The sequence below is a fragment of the Tenrec ecaudatus genome, chromosome 14 (assembly GCF_050624435.1).
Source record: "Tenrec ecaudatus isolate mTenEca1 chromosome 14, mTenEca1.hap1, whole genome shotgun sequence".
Classification (NCBI taxonomy): domain Eukaryota; kingdom Metazoa; phylum Chordata; class Mammalia; order Afrosoricida; family Tenrecidae; genus Tenrec; species Tenrec ecaudatus.
Window position 1 is genome coordinate 117,335,607 of NC_134543.1, and position 23,273 is coordinate 117,358,879.

Below are 23,273 nucleotides of genomic sequence, written 5' to 3' on the forward strand. Positions count from 1 at the left end.
TGCATCCCACACCCTCATTTTGTAGGTTCCCAGAGCACTCTTGAAGCTATCGTAATAAAAACTGAGTTTCTTGAGGGCAAAAAATAGGCCTTTTAAAAATTATTATTCCTCATAGGTCTAGAACTGGCAGACAGGTGTTCAATAATAATTTAACAAAATGCTAAAGTATCAGCTTCTTAATTTACAAAGGATTATGATATTATCTACTTTATGTATGGATGGATTTTAATAAGTGTTATATGAGCTCTCTATAAAATTATTTTAAAACTAAAAAGAAAAAAATACAGAAAATTTTGAAAACCAAAAAAAGAGAAAAATATTAAAGAGGTAAAAAAAGAAATATCTACTTTATATGGCTAATGTTAGAGAAAAAAGACTAAGTGATCGGTAAAAGAGAAAAAACACCCCAGAATGTCTTCTTTCTTAGCTACTGAATTAGAAAAGTAAGTTGCTGAGGAGATTCCAATTCACAGTGACCCTACCAGGGCCGAGCAGAAAACCACCCGGAGGGTTGTGCTTTGTAGTCTTGAAAGCAGACTATCAACATGCTTTCCTTGTAGCGCTGCTAGTGATTTGAACTGCCAATCTCTGGGTTAGTAGGTCAGCATTTGACCCACCGCACCACCAGGACTCCTAGAAAAGTCAACTTGATCAAATTATCTCTCTCCTAGAAATTACCACTATTCTCAAACACCTCAATGCTAATACAATATCATACGTCATTTCAGCACCAGATGATTAAAAACAAGTCAGTGATGAGTTATACATAGGAAAACACAAACCTGAAGTCAAGTGTTGGGAAAGAATACTAACTAAGGGGAACTTGACAGCACAGACACTCGGTGGAATTCAACAGTGCAGAACCTTGAATGTTCTAGAGTCTAAAAAGCAGAGTTTTTGAAAGAAAAGAGTAGCCCACAGCTCCATGGTTCCTTCCTTTACATGCTTAGAAACTAAGTCCTAAGAAGTCATCATCTAAATTTAAATGATTATTGCTTTAATATTTAAAAATTAGCCACCCAAATATGCAAAGTATGTTTCAGCTGCCAAAACTATAAAAAAGAATATAACATAAAACATCCATCAAGCATTTAATAAGCTTTTCTTTAAACAAATTATTATAGTTTTTAATAAAACAATAATAAATTCAAACCAGTTATGATCACTTTAATGTCTAATGGTTAGCATCTCAAATACAAAAATCATGCTATTGTAACCAAGGACTCATTTAACATCTAAAAACTTTTCTTTAAGCCAAGGCTTAAAGATTTATCAGGACATGAAAATAAGCCTCTACTATAATTGTTTAAGTGATCTTTTCAGTAAAGGCTTGTGAAATTTTTAAACATTTGATTATTTTAGATTGCAATTTCTTTATTGATGAATTGTAGGAAAGTGTCCACATAGGGCTTATATACAATTCATTAAAATTGGGATATATTTAAAATCTATATTTACTTAATAATAATATATATAACAGTAAAAACCTTGTTACAGAAGAACTTTAAAATGTAGTATTTTACTTACCAAGATGCAGTCCACTTTAGATTGCACAGTTTTGCTAGAAGAAAAAATAAGTTAGGTTAATAATAATCACAAAGTATACTGAAATACTTATGAAATATTCTTAGATATCTTTTTCTAGCACGGAAGAAGGGAAAACTAGTTAAGTAAAATGTTTAAAGATTCAGAATTGTGTTGTATATTGTATCTTTCATAAAGCAAAACAGGAACTACTTCTCATTCATTATACTAAGTTAAATCCTAATATACATTCTAAGTATTTTCTGACTCAACTGCATTGCTTAGCCCACTATGGTTATACTATATTATTACAAATGATCAACAAACAACTATAAGTTTTTAACAATATGTAAATGCTGATGTATTATACTTAAAAATAGAGTAGAGTTTACAATGAATTATAATTTTTACTGTCTGCTTGCCATTCTGGATGATGATTTGCTTAACAGTTAAAAGCCATTGCAACTTGCTGCCATTGAGTGGATTCCACCATAGATCTAAAGACTTGATATTGGGGAGGAGATGAGTCACTCAGGGTGCAGTGTAGCACTGATGAAACTTACAACCTTCCTCTAGTTCTTAAACGCTTCCTTCCCCCACTATCATGATCCCAATTCTACCTTGCAACCTGGTTAGACCAGAGGATGCACATCGGTGCAGACGGGAACTGGAAACACAGGGAATCCAGGACAGATGAACCCTCAGGGCCAGTGGTGTGAGTGGCCAGGGCCAGTGGTGTGAGTGGCGATACCAGGAGGGAAGAGGGAAGTGGGGGTAGAAAGGAGGAACCAATTACAAGGATCTACATATAACCTCCTGCCTGGGGACAGACAACAGAATTGTTGCTATGCACGAACCCACTGTTGCCACCCTTGTCAGCCAGCTCAATGGACTCCTCTTCTACCAGCACCTGACCGTATGGATACAGAAAGCGGACAACAGTGTCTGTCACAACCAAAACTATACGCAAGATTAAAAAGTCCAAGAATTTCCAGCTAGTTAAGAAACCTTGCAAATTATTTAATGGCGTCTTTTCATTTTATTTCATACTTAATAAAATAGAATGATATAAATGAAGTTTGACTCCTTTGTTTTGCTCAGTCTCATTTTCCTCCTGTTGCACCAAAGACAACCACCATCATTAATGTACAACCTTCTCCATTGATTATTTTAATACTTTTATTACATATGCAACTATCTATAAGAAACATACATGATCGCTCTGTGGGGTTTATAAATATTAATATAAATATCATTACCTATTCTGCAATGTTTTCACTCAATATTATTTTAGGGAGCCAGCAATGAAGACACACTTAGATGAAGTTCATTTCACTGTGTTTTGCAGAATGAATATATCAAATGTATTCATGTACTCCTCTACTGAAAGATAATTATTATGTAGTTTCCAGTATTTCCACAAATAATGCTGCAAAAATGTCTTCATATATATATTTATTATTATATATACACAATAATTTGTCAGTTCTAACTTTAGATGTATATTTTCTGGGGCTTAGGTAATAAATGTATCTTTATGATATTATATATTAACCAATTCCTCTTCAAAATATAGAAATCAACTTATATTTTCATGTATGCATATTTCCTATTTTCCCATACTATAAACACACACACACACAGATACAAAATGGCATTTCAGTCTTTTAAAACATTGTCATTTTTTTCAATTACTAACACTATTGAGTACCTTTTCCCCAGTTTACTTGCCAGATGGGTTTTCTCCTCTATTCATTGCCCATTTTAATGATTTATTTTTAATCATTTCATTAGGGGCTCATACAACTCTTATCACAATCCATATATACATTAATTGTGTAAAGCACATTTGTACATTCATTGCCCTTATCATTCTCAAAACATTTGCTCTACACCTAAGCCCCTAGCATCAGCCCCTCATTTTTCCCCTCCTTCCCCGCTCCCCTCCCTCATGAACCCTTGATAATTTATAAATTATTATTTTGTCATAGCTTGCCCTGTCCGACGTCTCCATGGCATGTTTTTAAATGAAGTTGACTATTTGCTAAGTTGTTCTTCATGTATTTCAGATGCTAACTTCATAGCAGTTCTATAGGACAGAGTAGAACTTCTTCAGAGGGTTTCCAAGGTTGTAAGTCTTTACAGCAGAATGCTCCATCTGTAGCTTGTGGATTTCAACAGCAGCTAAGCATTTAAAATTTAAATGTGTGATTTAGTCAAGTTTATCCATTTTCCTCCTTATGATGTACATTTTTTCTTATTTAAGAAATTCTAAGGTCATAAAATATTCAACATTTAATTTTAAAACTTTTGAAATGAGCTGCTCAGATTTTTATCTCGTTTGACTGAATTTGTTTAATATTACATTTGAATTATATATGGGTGATTCTGTATATATGTGTGTGTATATATACACGAGGAGGTACCCCCAAACCCTGGAATCCCCTCTCCTTGCTACCTATTTAAATATTTTTACAAAACACCTGCATCGCCTCCACAGTACTCTCCATGACACTTAAAATATTTGTCAAATCTGTGAGTTCATTCTTGGAAACATTTTTCAAACTCATCTGTTTGGATGGCTGACAGCATCTCCCTCATTTTTTTCTTCACCTCTTCTGTGTCATCAAATCACTGTCCTTTCATGTCTCTCTTTCTTCACGGAAACAAAAAGAAGTTGCATGGAGCAAGGTCAGGAGAGGAAGATGCATGGGGCAAGAGAGGCATGCTATTCTTTGCCAAAAACTGGCACACTGAGATGGCTGTGTGAGCAGATGCATTGTTGTGGTAGCAAAACCAGTCCCCGTCTGCCACAAATCAGGCCTTTTTTGTTGCACACGGTTACACGATCTTTTCAGGACCTCTAAATAGAAAGCTTGATCAACAGTCTGATCTGGTGGAAAGAACTCCAAATGTACTATGAATCGACATTTTTGTCCACTTGGGAAGTTGACAGACGGCCAGAACGAGGTTTGTCATTAATCGGCATTCACTTTTTTTGAAATGAAAAAACCACTCATACACTTGAATTTTCCCCATAACATTGTCCTTGTAAGCTGTGTCAACATCACAACAGTTTCTGCAAAATTTTTCCTGAGCAGGAAACAAAATTTCACAACTACACGCTGTTGTCTTAAATCGGCATTCACAAAAAAAAAAACCAAGGTTCGAGCAAAACAGCTTTCATGAAAAAATTCACAGTGACCAGAGACCCATCCCAGGCGACACCACTGGGAGCACTACCTCAGAGCGAGTTGTTCGATGCTCACCTGGCAGGAAGAATGCGTACTAAGAGATCTCTGCTCTGCCCAGCACGATTCCTGTTTTTTTGGACAACCCCTCGTATTGATATTTGTGCGTACTTCAACATGTCTTATAGTTTTCTCCACATATAAAGCTTCTTTAGGTAGATTATAGATGGTTTTCTCTTATGTGTAAAACAACTATTGGTTTTTCATGCTTGCATCCAAAAACCTTCTAAACTTTTGAGTGAATGTGCATTGTCTTGTAGAGGATCATTTCAATTAGAATTAATGGTAGTACGTTCTTCCTTTTGATCTTATAGGTCTTTTCCCCCCTTTCTTATCTAATTAGTTGGCTTCACTCTCTAGTACATCAGCAAAGGCAGCAGACACTGTATCCAAAGAGTTCCTTTCACATTTTTTTGCCATGAAGGATGACAGTGACCTGTTTGTTGGTAAAAGTCGCTCTTCATTTTAAGGCATGTTTTAGTCCAAGTTTGGTATCATTTATCGGGGCTTTTGCCCTTCGGCTTCCCTTTGCCAGGGATGCCCTTCACAAATGTCATCTGCAGCTATCAAGAGAACTGCCCCACCGGGTTTCACAGGCTGCAAGTCGTCTTATGGAAGCGGATTTCAGGTCTTCTCCGCAGTCGAGCTGCTGGTGGATTTGAGCTGCTGACCTTACAGTTAGCAGGGAAGGGCCCAACAAGTGCCACCACCAAGGCTCTTTCTAGTGATAGCAACAGTAGCAAATTCTAGGAGTATGAAAGGTTGAGAAAAGTGTACATAAGGAAACAAATAATCTCACATCCCTCCATTCAGGCATTTTCATTCATTTATCATTTCTTAAAAATAACTGGGATGAAAAATTAATTGGAAACTGCTGCAAGGATGTAGAGAAAAATGGAAACATTTGTATAATCCTGATGAAAATTTACTAGTGTAGAAAACCAGTTAGCAGTTCTTCAAAAATTTAAAGATATAATAACCATATAACCTATCAATTCCACTAAGTATATATAAAAAATGGAAAATAGATATTCAAACAAAAACACATATTTCGAGCAACATTACTCATAATAGTAAAAAAGTAAAAACAACCAATGTATTATCAACTAATAAAAGGATTATTAAAAACATGTCCATATTGAACCATATTATTTAATCCAACAAAGGAATAATGTACTGCTACATGCTATTACATGATGAAGCTCTAAAACATCATGCTAAGTGAAGGAAGCAAGACATTGAAGGCCACATAGTATCTGATCCATATGTATGAAATATCCCAAACAGGAAAATGCATAGGGACAGAAAGCAAATTATGGGAGCCAGTAGCTGGGGGTTGGGAACTAGGAATGAACTGTGATTGCTTAGGGAGTACTGGGTGGTTTCCTTTCAGGGTGACAAAAATGTTTTCAAACTAGATAAAGGTGACGGTTAACAACTGTAAATGTACTCAATGCCACTTAATTGCATACCTTAATTGGTTGATTTTGTTATATCAGCCTTAGCTGAATAAAAATACAATTATTAGGATCATCAAACTATGAAAATCGTCATTTGGACGCTACTTGTGCCTAAGTAATCCACAGTACCAATTTTTGTTTTCTTAAGCTCAAATTAAAACTTACTGTGGAAAGTTTTTGACTGGCCTATGAAGCTTTAAGGTATCTGCTTTGGAAAGAGTGTAACCTACACTCTAGAGTTTCTCAGTGGAGAAGTGACTTGGTAGACGGTATTCTTCTTGATTGTACATACTGCACTATGGGCGCTTGGCATCACGTGATGCTGCTTCCTAAGTGCCAGGAGTATTAGGATTTCTGAAAATCAAAGAATACCTAACATATTTCCATATGTACCTAACTGAGAGTCACTGCGCTAGACTTCAGGAAACAAAGCAATTTTATATGCTATGTCCTGAGAGATACATTAAGACTAAGAACTAATATAAGCAACAAAATGTCCTACAGATTTGCCATTTCAAAATTTTTTGGGGTGTGAAAAGTGAACGCCACGCTCTTCACTAAGGAGGTTATCAATGCTTATTAACGTCATTATAACGCTCATTTATTATCATTACCCTGAGCATAAAAGCCAATTTGAAGCAAAAGAGTTAATTTTATCCTTTCGCCTCCCTGAAACATATTACATACACTCCTCCAGTGCTTTTTGTGAAAATTAACAGATGATTTATATAAAAATTATATCATAATAAAAAGCATATAATAGATTCATTCTACGTGTAAAGAAAATGAGGATCACAGAGGTGAAATGACTTGTACCAGGACATACAGTGATACTTATTTGACACTATTATCCAGTAAAAATGCTAAAAGAACTTATAATCTGACTTTAATTAAGAACATTTTATGCTCCAGTCTCACCATTTGGAACTCCTTTTCCCCATAAAAGTACGAGGTACTGTCAGCAAGTGAGGTAGGTGAAGATTTTGGCGAGTTCTCAACTCACTTATATACTTTTCACTGATCTTCAGTGCCATCTGGTGCTGACTCTTCAGAGGCAGCCTTGGGCTCCCAATACAGAGAAGGTTGCCTGGAACACCGGGCAAGAAACTGTCACCACAAAGAGAATGCAATGCATGCACATGGAGCCTCGTCTCTACGGGTGACTTTTCTTCGAGATGAGATTTTTGAAAGGCTTTACTTTCTTTTAAAACTTAAAAGGCTCTTTATACTTATTGCACTGAATGCTCTAAACAAAAATGAGTAACTCTTAAAAATGGGACAAAAACACGGGACAAGAGATTCAGGTGGGTAGTCTGGTGTGGAAGATAACTACTCCCCCACTACTGCACAATTTCAGAAGTTATACAGCCAAGCAGTTAAGTTATCTTCCATTACACTGTAAAAGAGGTGGGTCAGAGGTAAGACAGATCTTTATACTGAAATATAGTTATAAATAAGTATTATGTATGTACATCTATATGTATGTATACAGCTATCTATCCATCTTTGGAGCTACAGGCAAGTGGACTCATTTTCTTTGTATGTACCTTAGATGTTACCCTTAGGTGCTGTGCTATGTATGTGCAAGTCTTTTAAAACGGAAAAGCCTTAAACCAAAGTGTGGTGTTCATTATTAGATGCTTAACCTAGATTCAAAATAAAGAAAGCCAAAGTGGGAATGTGAGGATGGTTGTAGAGGACTAAGGCTAAAATGAGATCTCCTCTTAGATGGCAGAATTCAGCAATGATGCTTGATGTGATTACACTATGCCAATGCTTCATAAAAATTGCTACAAGAGTTGGAAGAACACACCAACCTGTGTGATCGAGTGGTCCCGAAGGGATCAGTTACCAGGCATCAAAGAACAAAAAATCATATCATTGGCTGCACACCTCCATGATACGATCGCAGAAGACAAACGGGTGCATAAGCAAATGTGGAGAAGAAAGCTGATGGTGCCCGGCTATCGAAAGAGATGGTGTCTGGGGTCTTAAAGGCTTGAAGGTGAACAAGCGGCCATCTAGCTCAGAAGCAATAAAACCCACATGGAAGAAGCACACCAGCCGGTGCGATCACGAGGTGCCAAAGGGACCAGGTATAAGGCATCATGAAAAAAAAAAGAATATACATATACATACATATATACATACATACATACATATATATATACCATAGTGAATGAAGGGGGAAGTGCAGTGTGGAGACCCGAGGCCCAAATGTCGACCAGTGGAGATCCCCTCATAGAGGGGTTTAGGAGAGGAGATGGTCAGTCAGGGTACGATGTAGTACCGATGAAGAACACAGCTTTCCCCCAGATCCTGGATGCTTCCTCCCCCCAACTACCATGATCCGAATTCTACCTCGCAGGACTGAATAGGCAGAGGTTGTACACTGGTGCATATGGGAGCTGGAGGCACAGGGAACCAAGGGTGGACGATACTTTCAGGACCAGGGGTGTGAGGGGCGAGGCTGGGAGAGTGGAGGGTGAGTGGGTTGGAAAGGGGGAACTGATTACAAAGATCCACATGTGACCTCCTCCCAGGGAGATGGATGGCAGAGAAGTTGGGGAAGGGAGACTCCGGATAGGGCAAGATATGACAAAATAACAATCTGTGGATTATCAAGGGCTCATGAGGGAGGGGTGACCCGGGAGGGAGGGGAAAAAAAAGAGAGGACCTGATGAGGAGGGCTTAAGTGGAGAGCAAATGCTTTGAGAGTGATTAGGGCAAAGAATGTATGGATGTGCTTTATACAATTGATGTATGTATATGTGTGGATTGTGATAAGAGTTGTATGAGCCCCTAATAAAATGTAAAAAAAGAAAAGAAAATAATTAGGGCAAAGAATGTATGGATGTGCTTTATACAATTGATGTATGTGTATGTATTGATTGTGATAAGAGTTGTATGAGCCCCTAATAAAATGTTTTTTAAAAAATTGCTACAAGAGTATTTCTTGAAAATTGTACTTGGGGTCTGGGGGGAGGCTCCAATCCCAACTATGTGGACAGCCCCTCTCCCCCCACCAGAATCATTCACTTCAGAGGACACATTGAAGCTACAGCTCAGGGAGAGGGACATGTCTGATCAGAGCACACAGGAGCAAATGAAGGGGAACGAAGAGAAAATAAAGGGGGAGGAAGAGAGAGTGCAGCACGTACTGGCTCACTAAACCCTGAGGGCGACATTCCTGCTAAAAACAGCCAATGCACAGAGAGGATCATAGGGCTGGGCTCACTACGAAGACACGATGTCCCTCACTGACCCATAGCGCTGTGGGGTGGCAACACTGGAGACACATTGAGGGAATTGTGTCCCATCTGACCTCACCACACTTAAGCAAAACACTAAGGGCATGCAACAGAACATCAAGGGGAGCAAAGCAACAAAATCCCGAAGGAGTACCAAAAATAGACTTTGGGGCCAGGGCATGGCACCCCATCAGATTCGACTGGAAAACACTTCCAAAGGTCAACAAACAGACCTTGAACTATTTATAAGCTTCTCTTTCTTTTTTGTCATTGGTGTTTTTTGTTGTGGTGGTGGTTTTGTTTTCTTTTGCTGCTTTGTTATGCTCTGTCTTATTTTTTGTGAATATTATTATCTCTGCATGTCTATCTAGATGAGATAGGTGGGATAAACAATCTGGAGGAGGAAACAATGGATCAACAGTTCTTGAGGAACATGGGAGAGGGGAAGGCACGAGAAAGGAAGTGGGTGCTAATAAACCCAAGGACAAGAGAACAACAAGTGATCTAAAATCGATGATGAGGAGGGTGCAGGAGGTCCGGTAGGGCTTGATCAAGGACAATATAATCGAGAGGGAGCACTGAAAACCATATGAGGGCTGAACATGATAGTGGGACTACAGGAAAGTAAAAGGAAATAGAGGAAAGAACAGGAGGCAAACAGCATTTATAGAGGTCTAAATACAGGCATGTATATATGTAAACATATTTATATATGACAATGAGGAAATAGATCTATGTACATATTATTTATAGGTTTAGTATTAAGGTCAAGGATGGATATTGGGCCTCTACTCAAGTACTCCCTCAACACAAGAACACTTTGTTCTATTAACCTGGCATTCCATGATGCTCACCTTCCAAATACAATCCCTGAAGACAAGCAAATGTGGTGTAGAAAGCTGATGGTGCCTTGTTATTAGAAGATATAGTGTCTGGGGTCTTAAAGGCTTGAAGGCAAACAAGGGGCCATCTGAGAAGCAACAAAGCCTACATGGAAGAAGCACACCAGCCTGTGTGATCATGAGGTATCAATAGGATCAAGTATCAGACATCAAAGAACAAAAAATCTTATCATTGTGAAGGAGGGGGTTGTGCAGAGTGGGGACCCAAAGCCCATCTGTAGGCAATTGGACATCTCCTTACAGAAGGGTCGTGGTGGGGAGATGAGCCAGTCAGGGTGCAGCATAGCACCAATGAAACATACAACTTTCCTCTAGTTTTTTACTGAAGGAAAAAGGGGAACCGATCACAATGATATACATATAATCCCCTCCCAGGGGATGGACAAAAGAAAAGTGGGTGAAGGGAGCCATGGGACAGTGAAAGACAAGAAAAAATAATAATAATTTATAAACTATAAAGGGTTCGTGAGGGAGGGAGAGAGAGAGGGTGGGGAAGGGAGGGGGAAAATGAGCTGCTACCAAGGGCTCAAATAGAAAGAAACTGTTCTGAGAATGACGATGGCAACAAATGTACAAATATGCTTTACATAATGGATGTATATATGGATTGTGATAAGAGTTGTACGAGCCCCCCAGTAAAAGGATTAAAAAAGAAAAAAAAACATACAACTTTCCTCTAGTTCTTTAATGCTTCCTCCCCCTGACTTTCATGATCCCAATTCTACCTTACAAATCTGGAGAGACCAGAGGATGCACACTGGTACAGATAGGAACTAGAAACACAGAGAATCCAGGACAGATAAACCCCTCAGGACCAGTGGTGAGAGTAGTGATACCAGGATACCAGGAGGGTAAGGGGAAGGTGGGGGTAGAAAGGAAGAACCAATCACAATGATCAACATATAGCCCCCTCCCTGGGGGACGGACAACAGAAAAGTGGGTGAAGGGAGACATCAGTCAATGTAAGACATGAAAAAATAATAATTTACAAAATATCAATGATTAAAATAGTTTTCAAAAATAAACAACTTCATAGTCACATAAGAAAATTATTAAGATTTTAAAAAATTTTTCATATAAAGTCTTTGAAATTTACTGTGCATTTTACACTTACAAATCATCTGGAAATCTAAAAAAAAATCATCTGGACTTGACTGATCTAGCTAAGTTTCAAGCGTTCAATAGCCATATGTAGTGGCTAGTGTACAAGCCCCACAAGCTTGTAGTACAGCGTGTCTCAAGGGCTATTTAGCACACTAACATACACTGTGTGGCTATTTGAGTGGACGAGAGAGAAGGCTATAAGATGCAAATTTTCCAATTTACTCAAACAATTGTACCTTGAAGAATTAGTTTCCCAAGTTGGGAATGTGCAACAGAGCACAGGTAAATTTATGAAATTCAGTTCATTTTCTACTCTTTAACAGGACTTTCCTATAGGCCTAAGTAGTTTTGTAAGTGAAAACTTCCAAACATGCAAGTAACAGATAATTTCAACCTTACACAAACTAGAAAAAAATGGAATATTCTGTGTTTTCACTACATTCACAAACTTTTAGCTTCTTTTCTGTTGTTTTAAACTTGTATGTTTATTTGTTTTGGGTTTTTAAAAATCATTTTATTGGGAGCTTGTATAACTCTTATCACAATCCAAGCATACATCCATTGTATGTCAAGCACATTTGTTGCCATCATCATTCTCAAAACATTTGCTTTCTACCTGAGCCCTTGGTATCAGCTCATTTTCCCCTCTCTCATGAACCCTTGATAATTTATAAATTATTATTATTTTGTCATGTCTTACACTGTCCGACGTCTCCCTTCACCTACTCTTCTTGTCCGTCCCCCAGGGGGGAGGCTATATGTAGGATCCTTTTAATCGTTTCCCCCTTTCTACCCCACCTTCGCTCCGCCCTCCCGGTATCGCCACTCTCACCACTGGTCCTGAGGGGATCATCTGTCCTGGATTCCCTGTGTTTGAGGTTCCTATCTGGTCTTATCAGATTTGTAAGGTAGAATTGGGATTCTGATAGTGGCGGGGAGGAAGCATTTAAGAATTGGAGGAAAGTTGTATGTTTCATTGGTGCTACACTGCCCCCTGACTGGCTTGTCTCCTCCCTGCGACCCTTCTGTAAGGGGATGTCCAGTTGCTCACAGATGGGCTTTGGGTCCCCAATATGCACTCCCCTCTCTTTTAGCTTCTTTAAGAAGTAGATCATAATGTTTTCTCTCCTTTTGAGTGTGGGTGGAACCAAATGATGCAATGCATTAACAAAAAGAGGTTTGTAACTTTGGAGGCTAACTCAACAGAGGTATTGTGATTGCCTTGCTCTCTTCACTGGGATTACTTATTTGGGGGCAGATCATGAAGACAGGCACTCACTCAGCCTATGGAGAGATCCATGTGGTGAGACTACCACCTTCTGTCAACAGCTCTGTCCATGAGCCAGTGCTCCAGACTTGGTTAACATCCTAACTGAAACCCATTGAGAAACCCTTACATAAGGTCCCAAATGTCAATTTGGTCTATTGCCCTCTTTTCAAACAAAAAAGTACTAGGCAACCTCCTGGCAACTAAAAACTTTGGTATCACAGCCCACAATCCAACCACGATAAAGTATAGGTATCTGATTTTACAGCTCCCCCCAGACCCTGCTTATTCAAGCACATTGCCCATTTTGGGAAACATTCAGGTAGGCCACCCAAATTCTGGCCCATAGGAACTATAAGGTAACAAATGCCTGTCGGTTTTAAACCACTTTAGTTTTAGGGTAGTTTATTACACAGTAATTGATAACTAAGACATACTCCTAATCATTTTAGAGGAAGAATAATATTAACACCTGAATTAGATAGAATATCAGAATAGCCTATAATTTTATTATCCAACTCAAAGAAATTGAAAATCCTAAGTAAAAATTAGTAATTAAATTCAAAATTATATTAAAAAGATAGTATGTGTTAGCTAGCTTGAATTTATTGCAGGAGTGTAAAGTTGGTTCATTAGAAAATCTATTCATACAATTTATCCTAAATAGATTGAATGCAAATTATTTCATCATCTAAATTGATACAGGAAAATTTAATATTTTTCAGCATTTGTTCATAATTACAACTCAGCAAGCTAGGACTACAAGGCGAGGTCGTAATTTGATAATGGGTGTCTACAAGGAAAATACAAAAACCATACTTATTAGAAAAAATATTTAAAATAGCCTGTAGGGGGAAAAAGCTTAAGTTAGAAATAAGACGAGGTGCTTGTTGGTACTTTCTATCCACATACATTAGCATATTCAGAAATAAAAGGAAAATATATAAATGAGCAGAACTCAGGAAGCAAGGAAACAACAAATAAACCATACAGAAAAAATTACATAATTAAGATAGTCTAGACAATCGTTTCAGACCTGTTTCACTGACAAAAAATGAAAATATTTCCTGTGACTGGCAATTATCTCTCTGTCCTGAATGCTGTTCACTGTCATCCACCTAGAACTTCAGGGTGTATGGCCTATCCTTGAATTTTAAGAGGGGAATTTAATCCAGACGAGGGGTTTGGAGAGATCGCTGATTATGTTCTGTGTCTTACCAATGATACTTCACAAGTTTGTAGAAAATTTTGCTCCCTCAGGAAAATAACTTTCTCTTTTTGCCTTTATTTTCTTGAGACCTTTGAGGTCCTTTTTGTTTAGACCCTGGTTGATTTAAACGTTTCTATGTACATTAATCATTCTGGTTGCTTGGTTACTCCTTTAAACGTTGTGCTGAGAAGCTCACGGTAGTTTTTAAGCATGCCAGTTTCAAGTGCAGCAATTTCCAGAAGCAGATTAGTTTCTGAGCCTCACTTCCAGCTGACTTAGACCTGAAGAGCATAAGACCAAAATAAGATGCTTGTTTTGTTTTGAATCGTTTTATTGGGGCTCATACAACTCTTATCACAACCCATACACACATCCATTGTATGTCAAGCACATTTGTACATTTGTTGCCATCATCGTTCTCAAAACATTTGCTTTCTATTTGAGCCCTTGGTATCAGCTTCTCATTTTCCCCTCCCTCACCGCTTCCCCCCAATGAATCCTTGATAATTTATAAATTATTACTATTTTGTCATCACTGTGTGATGTCTCCTTTCACCCACTTCCCTGTTGTCCATCCCCCAGGGAGGAGGTTATATGTAGGATCCTTGTAATCGGTTCCCCCTTTCCACCCCACCTTTCCTCCACCCTCCCAGTATCGCCACTCCCAGCACTGGTCTTGAAGGGATCATCTGTCCTGGATTCCGTGTTTCCAGTTCCTATCTGTACCAGTGTACATCCTTTGGTCTAGCTGGATTTTTAAGGTAGAATTGGGAACATGATGTGGGGGGGGGGAGGAAGCATTAAAGAACTAGGAGAAGGTTGTATGTTTCATTGGTGCTACACTGCACCCTGCCTGGCTCTTCTCCCTGTGACCCTTCTGTAAGGGAATGTCCAATTGCCTACAGATGGCCTTTGGGTCCCCAATCTGCACTCCTCATTTACAATATGATTTTTTGTTCTTTGATGCCTGATCCCTTTGACACCTCGTGGTCACACAGACTGGTGTACTTCATCCATGTGGGCTTTGTTTTTAAATAATTTTTAACTAAATTCACAAAGCTTCCAGACTAAGATGGGATATAGGAAGAAGGGCCTGGAAATCTATTTTCAAATATTCAAAAACAAAACTCACTGCCGTCTGGCTGGTTCTGACTAACCATAACGTCAGCAATTCGAAACCACGAGCAGCTCCACAGGGGAAAAAAAAAAAGAAGAGGTTGTTCTACTTATAAAGATTTAGTCTTGGAAATCCAAAAGGGTAGTTCTATTCTGTCCTATAGGATCACTATAGTTGTGAAGTCAAATATTAGCCAATAAAAATTGTATGGATCACAATGGTCCAATCAGTGGTCCAATTCACGAGACCACCACAATTCTGCAGCATTCCGTTTTATATAGGTAGCCATGAGTTGTGGAGCAGTTCACTACAGCAAAATATGTAACACACCTTTTTGCTTTTAAGATTTTCTCTGTATCTTTGGTTTTCAGTAATTTTACTAATCTTCCAGTATGATTCAGCAAGCCAATCTTTCCCTTTAAAGCCCTGGCCAAATTTACTATAAACTAAACTATTCACCTGCTGAGTCCACATTTTTACACTTCTGATACTGAACCTATCGATTTTTCCCTTCTAAGTGAGGTGCATTTTCCTGCTTATTCTTATGTCTAGGGAATAAGCAGGAAAAATCTGAAGACTGTAGGTGCTACGTTGTCGAGTGTCTGGATGCGGTCTTCAGAGTGTGCTGATTTTTGTTATGGGAAACAGTTAATTTATTGTCAGCTCAAGGGGATCGTTTCAAAGTTTTGTCTTAATTTGGTTAAAACAGGGCTGGAATAGCTCTTACTCTGCGGCTAGAGTAGCCAAATATATTTAAAACAATTATTACTGGTTACCAGAAGTATAAAGGAGGGGGAAGGAAGAGTTCTTTCAGGGGTACCCTGAATTTGTTAATGGTAGCGGGAGAGTTGGGAAAGGGATACTGACAAAGATGGCACAAAACCAAACGTGTACGCAATGTCACCGAATTGCAAATGTGGAAGCTGTTGTTTTAGCCAATGTTTTGGTGTGCGGATTTTCCTTCCCCCCACAGTCCCCCAAAACAACAACAAACCTTCCTACAACTACAAAAAGACAATCCAATAGAAAACTAACGAAGGTCTGGAACAGGCATTTCATCAGAGACTATACAAATTGATAACAAGCACCTGAAAAGATGCTCAGAAGTATCAGTCATTAAGGGGATGAAAATCAAACCCACAATGACATTCTACCCAAACACAGAAAACTAGAAAATAGGTGTGGGTGAGGATGTGGAAAAATTGGAACCCACATCTCCTGCTGGTGGGAGTGAAAAATGGTACAGCCATTGTGAACAATGTTAGCAAGTCCTAAAAGCTGGCGACAGAACTACCACATGGCCCAATGCAAATGCCATCAGAAATAACAGCACTATGCCGAATGATGCAAACAGCCTCAATGCCCATAAATAGATGAAGGGATAAACAAAATGTGGTGTATACAGAATACTAGCCAGAGAGAAAAATTATGTCCCAATATAGGCCACAGCATGAAGGAATCTTGAAATAAGTCAGTTGTTTATACTTTCACATATATGAAATAAGCAAATATGTAGAAACCAAAGGTTATTCATGGTTACAGGGGTAGGAGGTGATGGAAACACAAAAACCCTTGTTGTCTAATCAATTCTGACTCATAGTGACCCTAGGGGACAGAGTAGAACAGTCTTGTAGAGTTTCCAAGGCCATAAATCTTTAAAGAAATAGAATGCCGCATAATTCTCCCACAGAGCTGTTCATGGGTTTCAACTGCTGATCTTTCAGTTTGCAAACTACAACGCATATGTTAGTAGTGATGGAATAACTCAGAAAATAGTAGGGATATTGGTTAGTATAACATGATAAAATCAACATCCCTGAACTATACATGCAAAAATTGTTCATGTGCAAGTGTTTTATCTCACACAATACACAATTTGTGCCACAATCAAAAGGGGTGGGACTGGGAGGTTCTCACACAGAGGAGGATCTCTGGAGCTCTTTTTAAAAGCACCCTGCCTCAACTATTCTGTTGCAAGCAGCCTTAGAGCTTCGTCTTGGCTGCACTTCACAAACCTGGCAAAAGGTGAGCTTTCATCTGAGTTTCCCTTGTTTTAGCTATTATAACCTGTGTTTTGCCATCTAGTACTTTAAAATACAGTTGCTTCATGTATTTTCTCCAGTTTTATAGATATTTATGCATAGAGTAAGGCAAGTCCAACATTCATTATTCTATGACAGCAGGCCTGGAGGTTGGTTATTTAGTCCCCAAATTCAGTTTTAATTACCTTTTAAAGATTATATTAAATACATGCTCATTAAGAAAATTCCAAAAATATAAAAATGTTTTGAAAAACCAAAACCACAAAGAATTTCTATTAACTTCTAATGTATTCTCTTTATATTCACATATATTTGTATTTATATATGCATATAAAATCATTTTTAAAATTAGGATGAAATTGGTGTTATATTTTATTTCTTCCATTTAACACTGCATACTGGGCATGTTATCAAGGCAATATATGTTAACTGCTAACAATTTTTTCATGGCTAAACAATTAAATCCTATTATCAATTTCAAAATATTAAACTACAATTATCATATATACTCGAGGATAAGCCCACCCGAATATCAGCATCAGCCGAGGCACCTAATTTCACCACAAAAATTGCATTAAAAATGTGCTGAAAAACTCAGCTTATACACGAGTATATATGGTAAATGCTTAATCCTCAGATACATGCCTGACTTCATAATTCATACCTTTACTCAAATGTTACCTTGAATCTTCTCCCTGACATGCATGTAGCCTAGTCTCTAAACGAGCCAAGGCTGACACTGTAGAGTTGGCTCTGACTCACACAGCGACCTAAAAGAAACCTCCCAGGGTTTCCAAGACTGTAGCCTCTGGGGAAGCTGACTGACACATCTTTCTCCCCTGCAGTAGGTGGTGATTTTCTAATTACCAATCTTTCAGTTCGCAGTCCTGTGCTACCACAACTCTTTTTCTTGCTGGATACCAAAACCTGCCTGCTAGTAAATGCATAATTAACACAAGGGGGCTTCACAAAGTTTGTGGGAAAATTTCAGGATCTCTTAATTTCAATTTCCCATGGATTTTAAGAAGACTCCTTAAATTTTTTGACCGAATGACTGTATCTATATGAAGGAAGGTGACAATATACAACATAATTTAAACTTGATTAAAATCAACAAAGAAAGCCTATGCATACAGGGGTAAAAATCAAGATAAGATTATAGAGTCATGTAAACACCCCATTTCCATCCAGTCGTTCTAACTCAAAGTGAGTGAACCCTACAGAGTAGAAGTGGACCCAGAGGATTTCCAAAGCTGGTGGCACTTCTGGGTGAGTGTTGGTCTGTTAACCACGAGTTTGGCAGTACAAGCCCACCAGTTGCTCTGTGGTAGAAAGATGAAGCTACCACTTGTTCCATAAAGATTTACAGGGTGGCTATGAGTCAAAATCAACTTGATGACCGCAGGTAATCTTTACAGAAACGTGAGTGGCTGGTGAGTTCAAACCACTGACCTCTGAGTTAATAGTTTGGTGCTTCGCCCACAATAACAGCACGGATCAAAATATAGGTCTTATATGAAGGAGCTTCAAAAAACTTGTGGAAAATTCCCATTGCTTTTTCATTTTTGTTTTCCATGAACTTTCTGAAGCTCCGTCATAGATGAAAATAACTTTTCATTTTTTTCCATTAAAAAAAGAGATGGGTGACTATAAGATCTTTAAAATTTAAGACCCCTTAAATTTGTTAACTGAATAAATATATCAGATTAAGGAAGGTTCCAATATACAACATGATTTAAACTAAACTAAAACCAATTAATTCCAACACAGAGTGACTCACAGAACCGAGTGGAACTGCTCCATAGGATTTCCAAGGTTGAAAATGGCTACAGAAGCAGACTGCCACATCTGTGTCCTATAGATAGGTGTTTTTATATGGTGATGTCAATGTCTGGCTGTGCCGCTATCTGCTCAACTTTTTACCCTACTCAATACACTTATGAAGTAGCCCTGGTGGTGCAGTGGGTTAAGCATCAGCTGCTAACTACAAGGTTAGTGGTTCATACTCACCAGAGACACTTCAGGAGAAAGATACAGCTATCTGCTCCCCATAGTGATTTAAGTCTCAGGTACCCTACTCTGTCTTATAGGGTAATCATGACTTGGAATGATGTGGGTTTGGTTTTGGTTACAAATATTTTATCAAAATAACTTATTCATGTAAAAGGATAACCCTCTTTAAACATTTAAAATTTTCTCCTGTCTTAACTTTTAGTTTAATTTGGATTATATATAGTTCAAATCTTTAACACTTTATTTTTGTCATTTTAAATTTAAAAATGTTCTTCCTTCTGCTAGTTCAAAAAGGGAAATATTTTACATGTCTAAAAGTTGATCTCTATTTTATTCTAGGTTACACCCCATTATGTCAACTTCTAAATTATTTTTTTTAAATATAACAGTCGTAATTACCTGTTGCCTTTAACTCATGTGCTACTTCCAGTGTCCCTTTGCCTTCGTAATATTTTGCTGAACTTGATCTTATTCTATATCGTCTTTCCCTTCACTCAAGTTAATAGGAATCTACCTCCTTGTTTAGTAATTTCCCCTCCCTCCCTCTCTGTTCTTGATAACCTCCATATAGACTGCTGCCTTTGTTTGCTGTGAAAATTTTCTCCTGACGTTTTATAATAGTGAGCTGTCTCATATAATTCTGGTCCTTTTGTGACTGGCTTACTTCACTCAGCATAATGTCTTTCAAGTGCATCTGTGTGTGATGTTTCATAGGCTCATCTTTATTCTTTTATGTTTTCTAAAGTTTATAGAAAACTTCGACAGCTCAACAGCACACCCTGTGGTGTGCCTGACCCTGTCCATGGTATTTTCAATCGCCTCATACACATGTGAACATTAGACACCGAATAAGGAAGACTAAAGAAGGGTCGACGTGTTTGAATTGTGTGCTGGCGAAAAATATCTACAGCACCACAGACTCCCAAAAGGACAAACCAATCTGTATCAGAAGTAAGGATGGCAAGACTTTGTCTTACAAACTTTGGACAGCTTGTCAGGAGAGACCAGTCCTTGGAGAAAGACATCATGCTAGGTAAAGTAGAGGGAAAGAGAAAATGAGCAAGGCCCGCTATGAGATGGATTGATACCACAGCACAGGAACAATTGTGCGGATGGCATAGTGCAACAGTTCTCAACCAGTGGGTTGTGACCCCTTTGGGGGTGGGGAAGGGGGGAATGTCGAACGACACTTTCACAGGGGTTGCCCGCTTCATAACAGTAGCAAAATTACAGTTATGAAGTAGCAACGAAAATCATGTTATGGTTGGGGGGTCATCACAACAGGAGGAAATGTGTTAAAGGGTTGCGGTGGTGTTAGGAAGGTTGAGAGCTACTGACATAGTATTCCATTCTGTCGTGCACAGGATTGCTGAGTTGAAACGGAATCCAAGATACCTAACAACAAAACATAACTGCATTCATTCAGTTTCAGATGTACTCTGTCTGAGGGAAAGACTGTTGACACCCCTGGTCAATGGTTTCCTTGTGGGGTCTGTGCAAATGGACTTTGGGCTTTCACTGACATCCACAGCCTTCTGCACACCAGACATTCCGAATTTAAGCTCTATTATAAATCCTTCCTATTTACAATCCTTGGGTCACAGAGGCTGGTGTGCTTCTTCCATGTGGATGTAGCTGTCACCTCACTTAGATGACTGCTTGTTTTATGTCAAACAAGCTTTTAAGACCCCAGATGCTACTCTTTCTGATCAATCAGATGCTCTCAGACTCTTCACCATACTTTGCCATGGCACTCATATCTCCAGTGATCCCTTCAAGATCCTAAGAACTGACTGTCCACAGGTTAGGGCTTATGGTTAAGTGTGAGTTCAAGTTTCATTTATATATCTAAGGTTTATGTATAGTCCCGTCCCACTTTCGTATCAGCCTCATCAGTTAAATATACGTTTAAATATTGATGCAAAATCATATAAACCTTTAGTAAACAAAAATATCAAGATGTAAAGTTACTGTTTCTTGATACATTCTCCACCTAGGTCTATATACATCTCACAGCAGAGTTTTTTAAAAAAGAAAACCTCAAACTCACTACCACTGAGGTGGTTCCAACTCATAGTGACCATAGAACACAGTAGAACTGCTAATGTAGGTTTCCAAAGCCGTACAGTTTTATGGGAGCAGAAAGCCCCATGTTCCCCAAAGAGCAGCTGGTGGGTTTGAACAACCAAACTTGTAGTTAGCAGCCAACAGCACAGCCAACGATGCCACCAGAGCTCTTAAGTCTTCAATGTACACTTCGTTAAGATGGATGTTTTGGTATCCTTGATAGACTCAAATCATGTTCTTTTAAAATGTTTTGCATTTGGGGAATAAAAAAAGAAGTCTGAAGAGGCAAGATCAGGGCTCAAGGGTGGGTGACCTGAGTAAAGTTTCCCAATGAAACTCTCAGAGGACAGTCCTTGCTACCTTCAAAGAATGAGCACAAGCCTTGTCATGGTAGGGGAAAAAAATCTTTAATGCAAATTTCTGAACGTTTCTGAACATGCTCACCAATCCAGTTTCCTTTAAAATTTTCTTTTATCATCCTGTGTCTTCTGAGGAAGTCTATCAAGACTGCTCATTGAGAGAGTTTCCTCTTAAGACCCAAATCACCATAACTTGCTGAGGTGATCTCTTTGCCTTGAATAGAACTGACCCGGCAGATGGCCATGGAAGCTACTATTTTGATTGAACTTTTTTTTTTAAGGTACCCAACAAAACTAAGATGCTTGTATTACTGGGTGCATTTCACTATAGTAATCTAATGGTTGATTACAAAGAGATGTTTAAACATGTTTTATTAAGAATAAATATGTACATGCATGAACTGGAATTCTAGTAACAATACAAGTGTATTACAAGTGTAATGTGTGGTAACAGAAATAAAAAACAGAGAAAGAGTAATCAGGGACTTAATAAATACTCAGGGCTCAGGAAAATGCCTGGAAGATATCAATAACTGAGTTTATCTCTGAAAGATAAGTAGAAATTTACTAAGAAGGTGGGGATGAGGGCAAATGGACCAAACAAATGGTAAGCAGGTGAAGGGAGAAATGACAAGATCTGAGGTATGTCAGTTTAACCTCTTAAAAGCACTATCTAAATGAGAATTTAAATCTAAATTGAGATTTTAAAAACAGTATTTTACAAACTCCACCACATGAAGAAATCAAGAGTAACCGCTGAGCTCCTTCATTATTATAGTAAACAGCACCACTTTAAAGTCCTATTTTAAATAGTGCAATTTTCAAAGTATGTTTTAAATTATATTATTTAAAAGTAATTAATATTGTTAATACCAGGAGCCCTGATAGCACTGTAGGCATATGGGATACTAACTAAAAGGTTGATGATTCAAAACCACCAGACACTAGAGGGAGAGAGATGTGGCAATCTGCTCCCATAAAGATCTGCAGTTTCAGAAATCCAACATACAGTTGCTTTGAGTGTGAATCAACTAGATGGCAGTGAGTATGGGAGCCCCAGTGGTACAATAGTTAAAACACTTGGCTGAGAATCTACCAGCACTTCTGTAGGAGAAGAGATCTAGTAATCTACTTCAGGAATCTTTATGGGCAATCTATAGGGTTGGAATCTCAATGGGCAATCTATATGAGTAGGAATCAACTCAACAGTATATAATAATATTGACACATGGTCAGTTTCTTCTCTTTAATAACTAAAATATGTAAAATATTTTATTCTCATTTTTAATTAATTAGGTCATGTATTAGTCTGGGTACTTTATAGAAACATATCCACAGAAACTCATATGTATAAGAGAGTTTTATATAAAGGTTAAGCGAAAACATCCCAACGCAGTGCTGTCCAAATCCCACAAGTCCAATATTAACCCATATGTCCAACACCAGTCCAGAAAGCCCTCCTCCAGCTCACAAAACAGACACAATGACGCAGACTGCAGGAGGAAAGCCAAGGCAGTGAATGTGTAAACATCTTAGCGCTGGCAGGGGTCTCTACATGGCTGCTTCAGCACCCAGGGCTGCATCAAGGTAGGTCCATGTGGCTTCTCCTCAGGGATGTCTTGCAGGAAGTGAGCCTTGCCAGCTAAAGCAGGGAACTGGCTAAGCCAGTTGCACCCTGGTCCAACCATCACAAAGCAAGAGACCAG

At 38.4% G+C, this 23,273-nt stretch overlaps 1 protein-coding gene across 3 annotated transcripts in view; it reads right to left on the reverse strand.

Annotated features, from left to right (window-relative positions):
- The window catches only part of RFX7 (regulatory factor X7), a 92,400-nt gene that overhangs the window by 43,659 nt on the left and 25,468 nt on the right, over positions 1-23,273 (reverse strand). For all 3 annotated transcript variants that reach the window (XM_075532162.1, XM_075532163.1, XM_075532161.1), the window contains one exon: positions 1,528-1,561. In XM_075532162.1, coding sequence (XP_075388277.1) covers positions 1,528-1,561 — 34 coding nt within the window. The remainder of the gene's footprint in view (positions 1-1,527; positions 1,562-23,273) is intronic.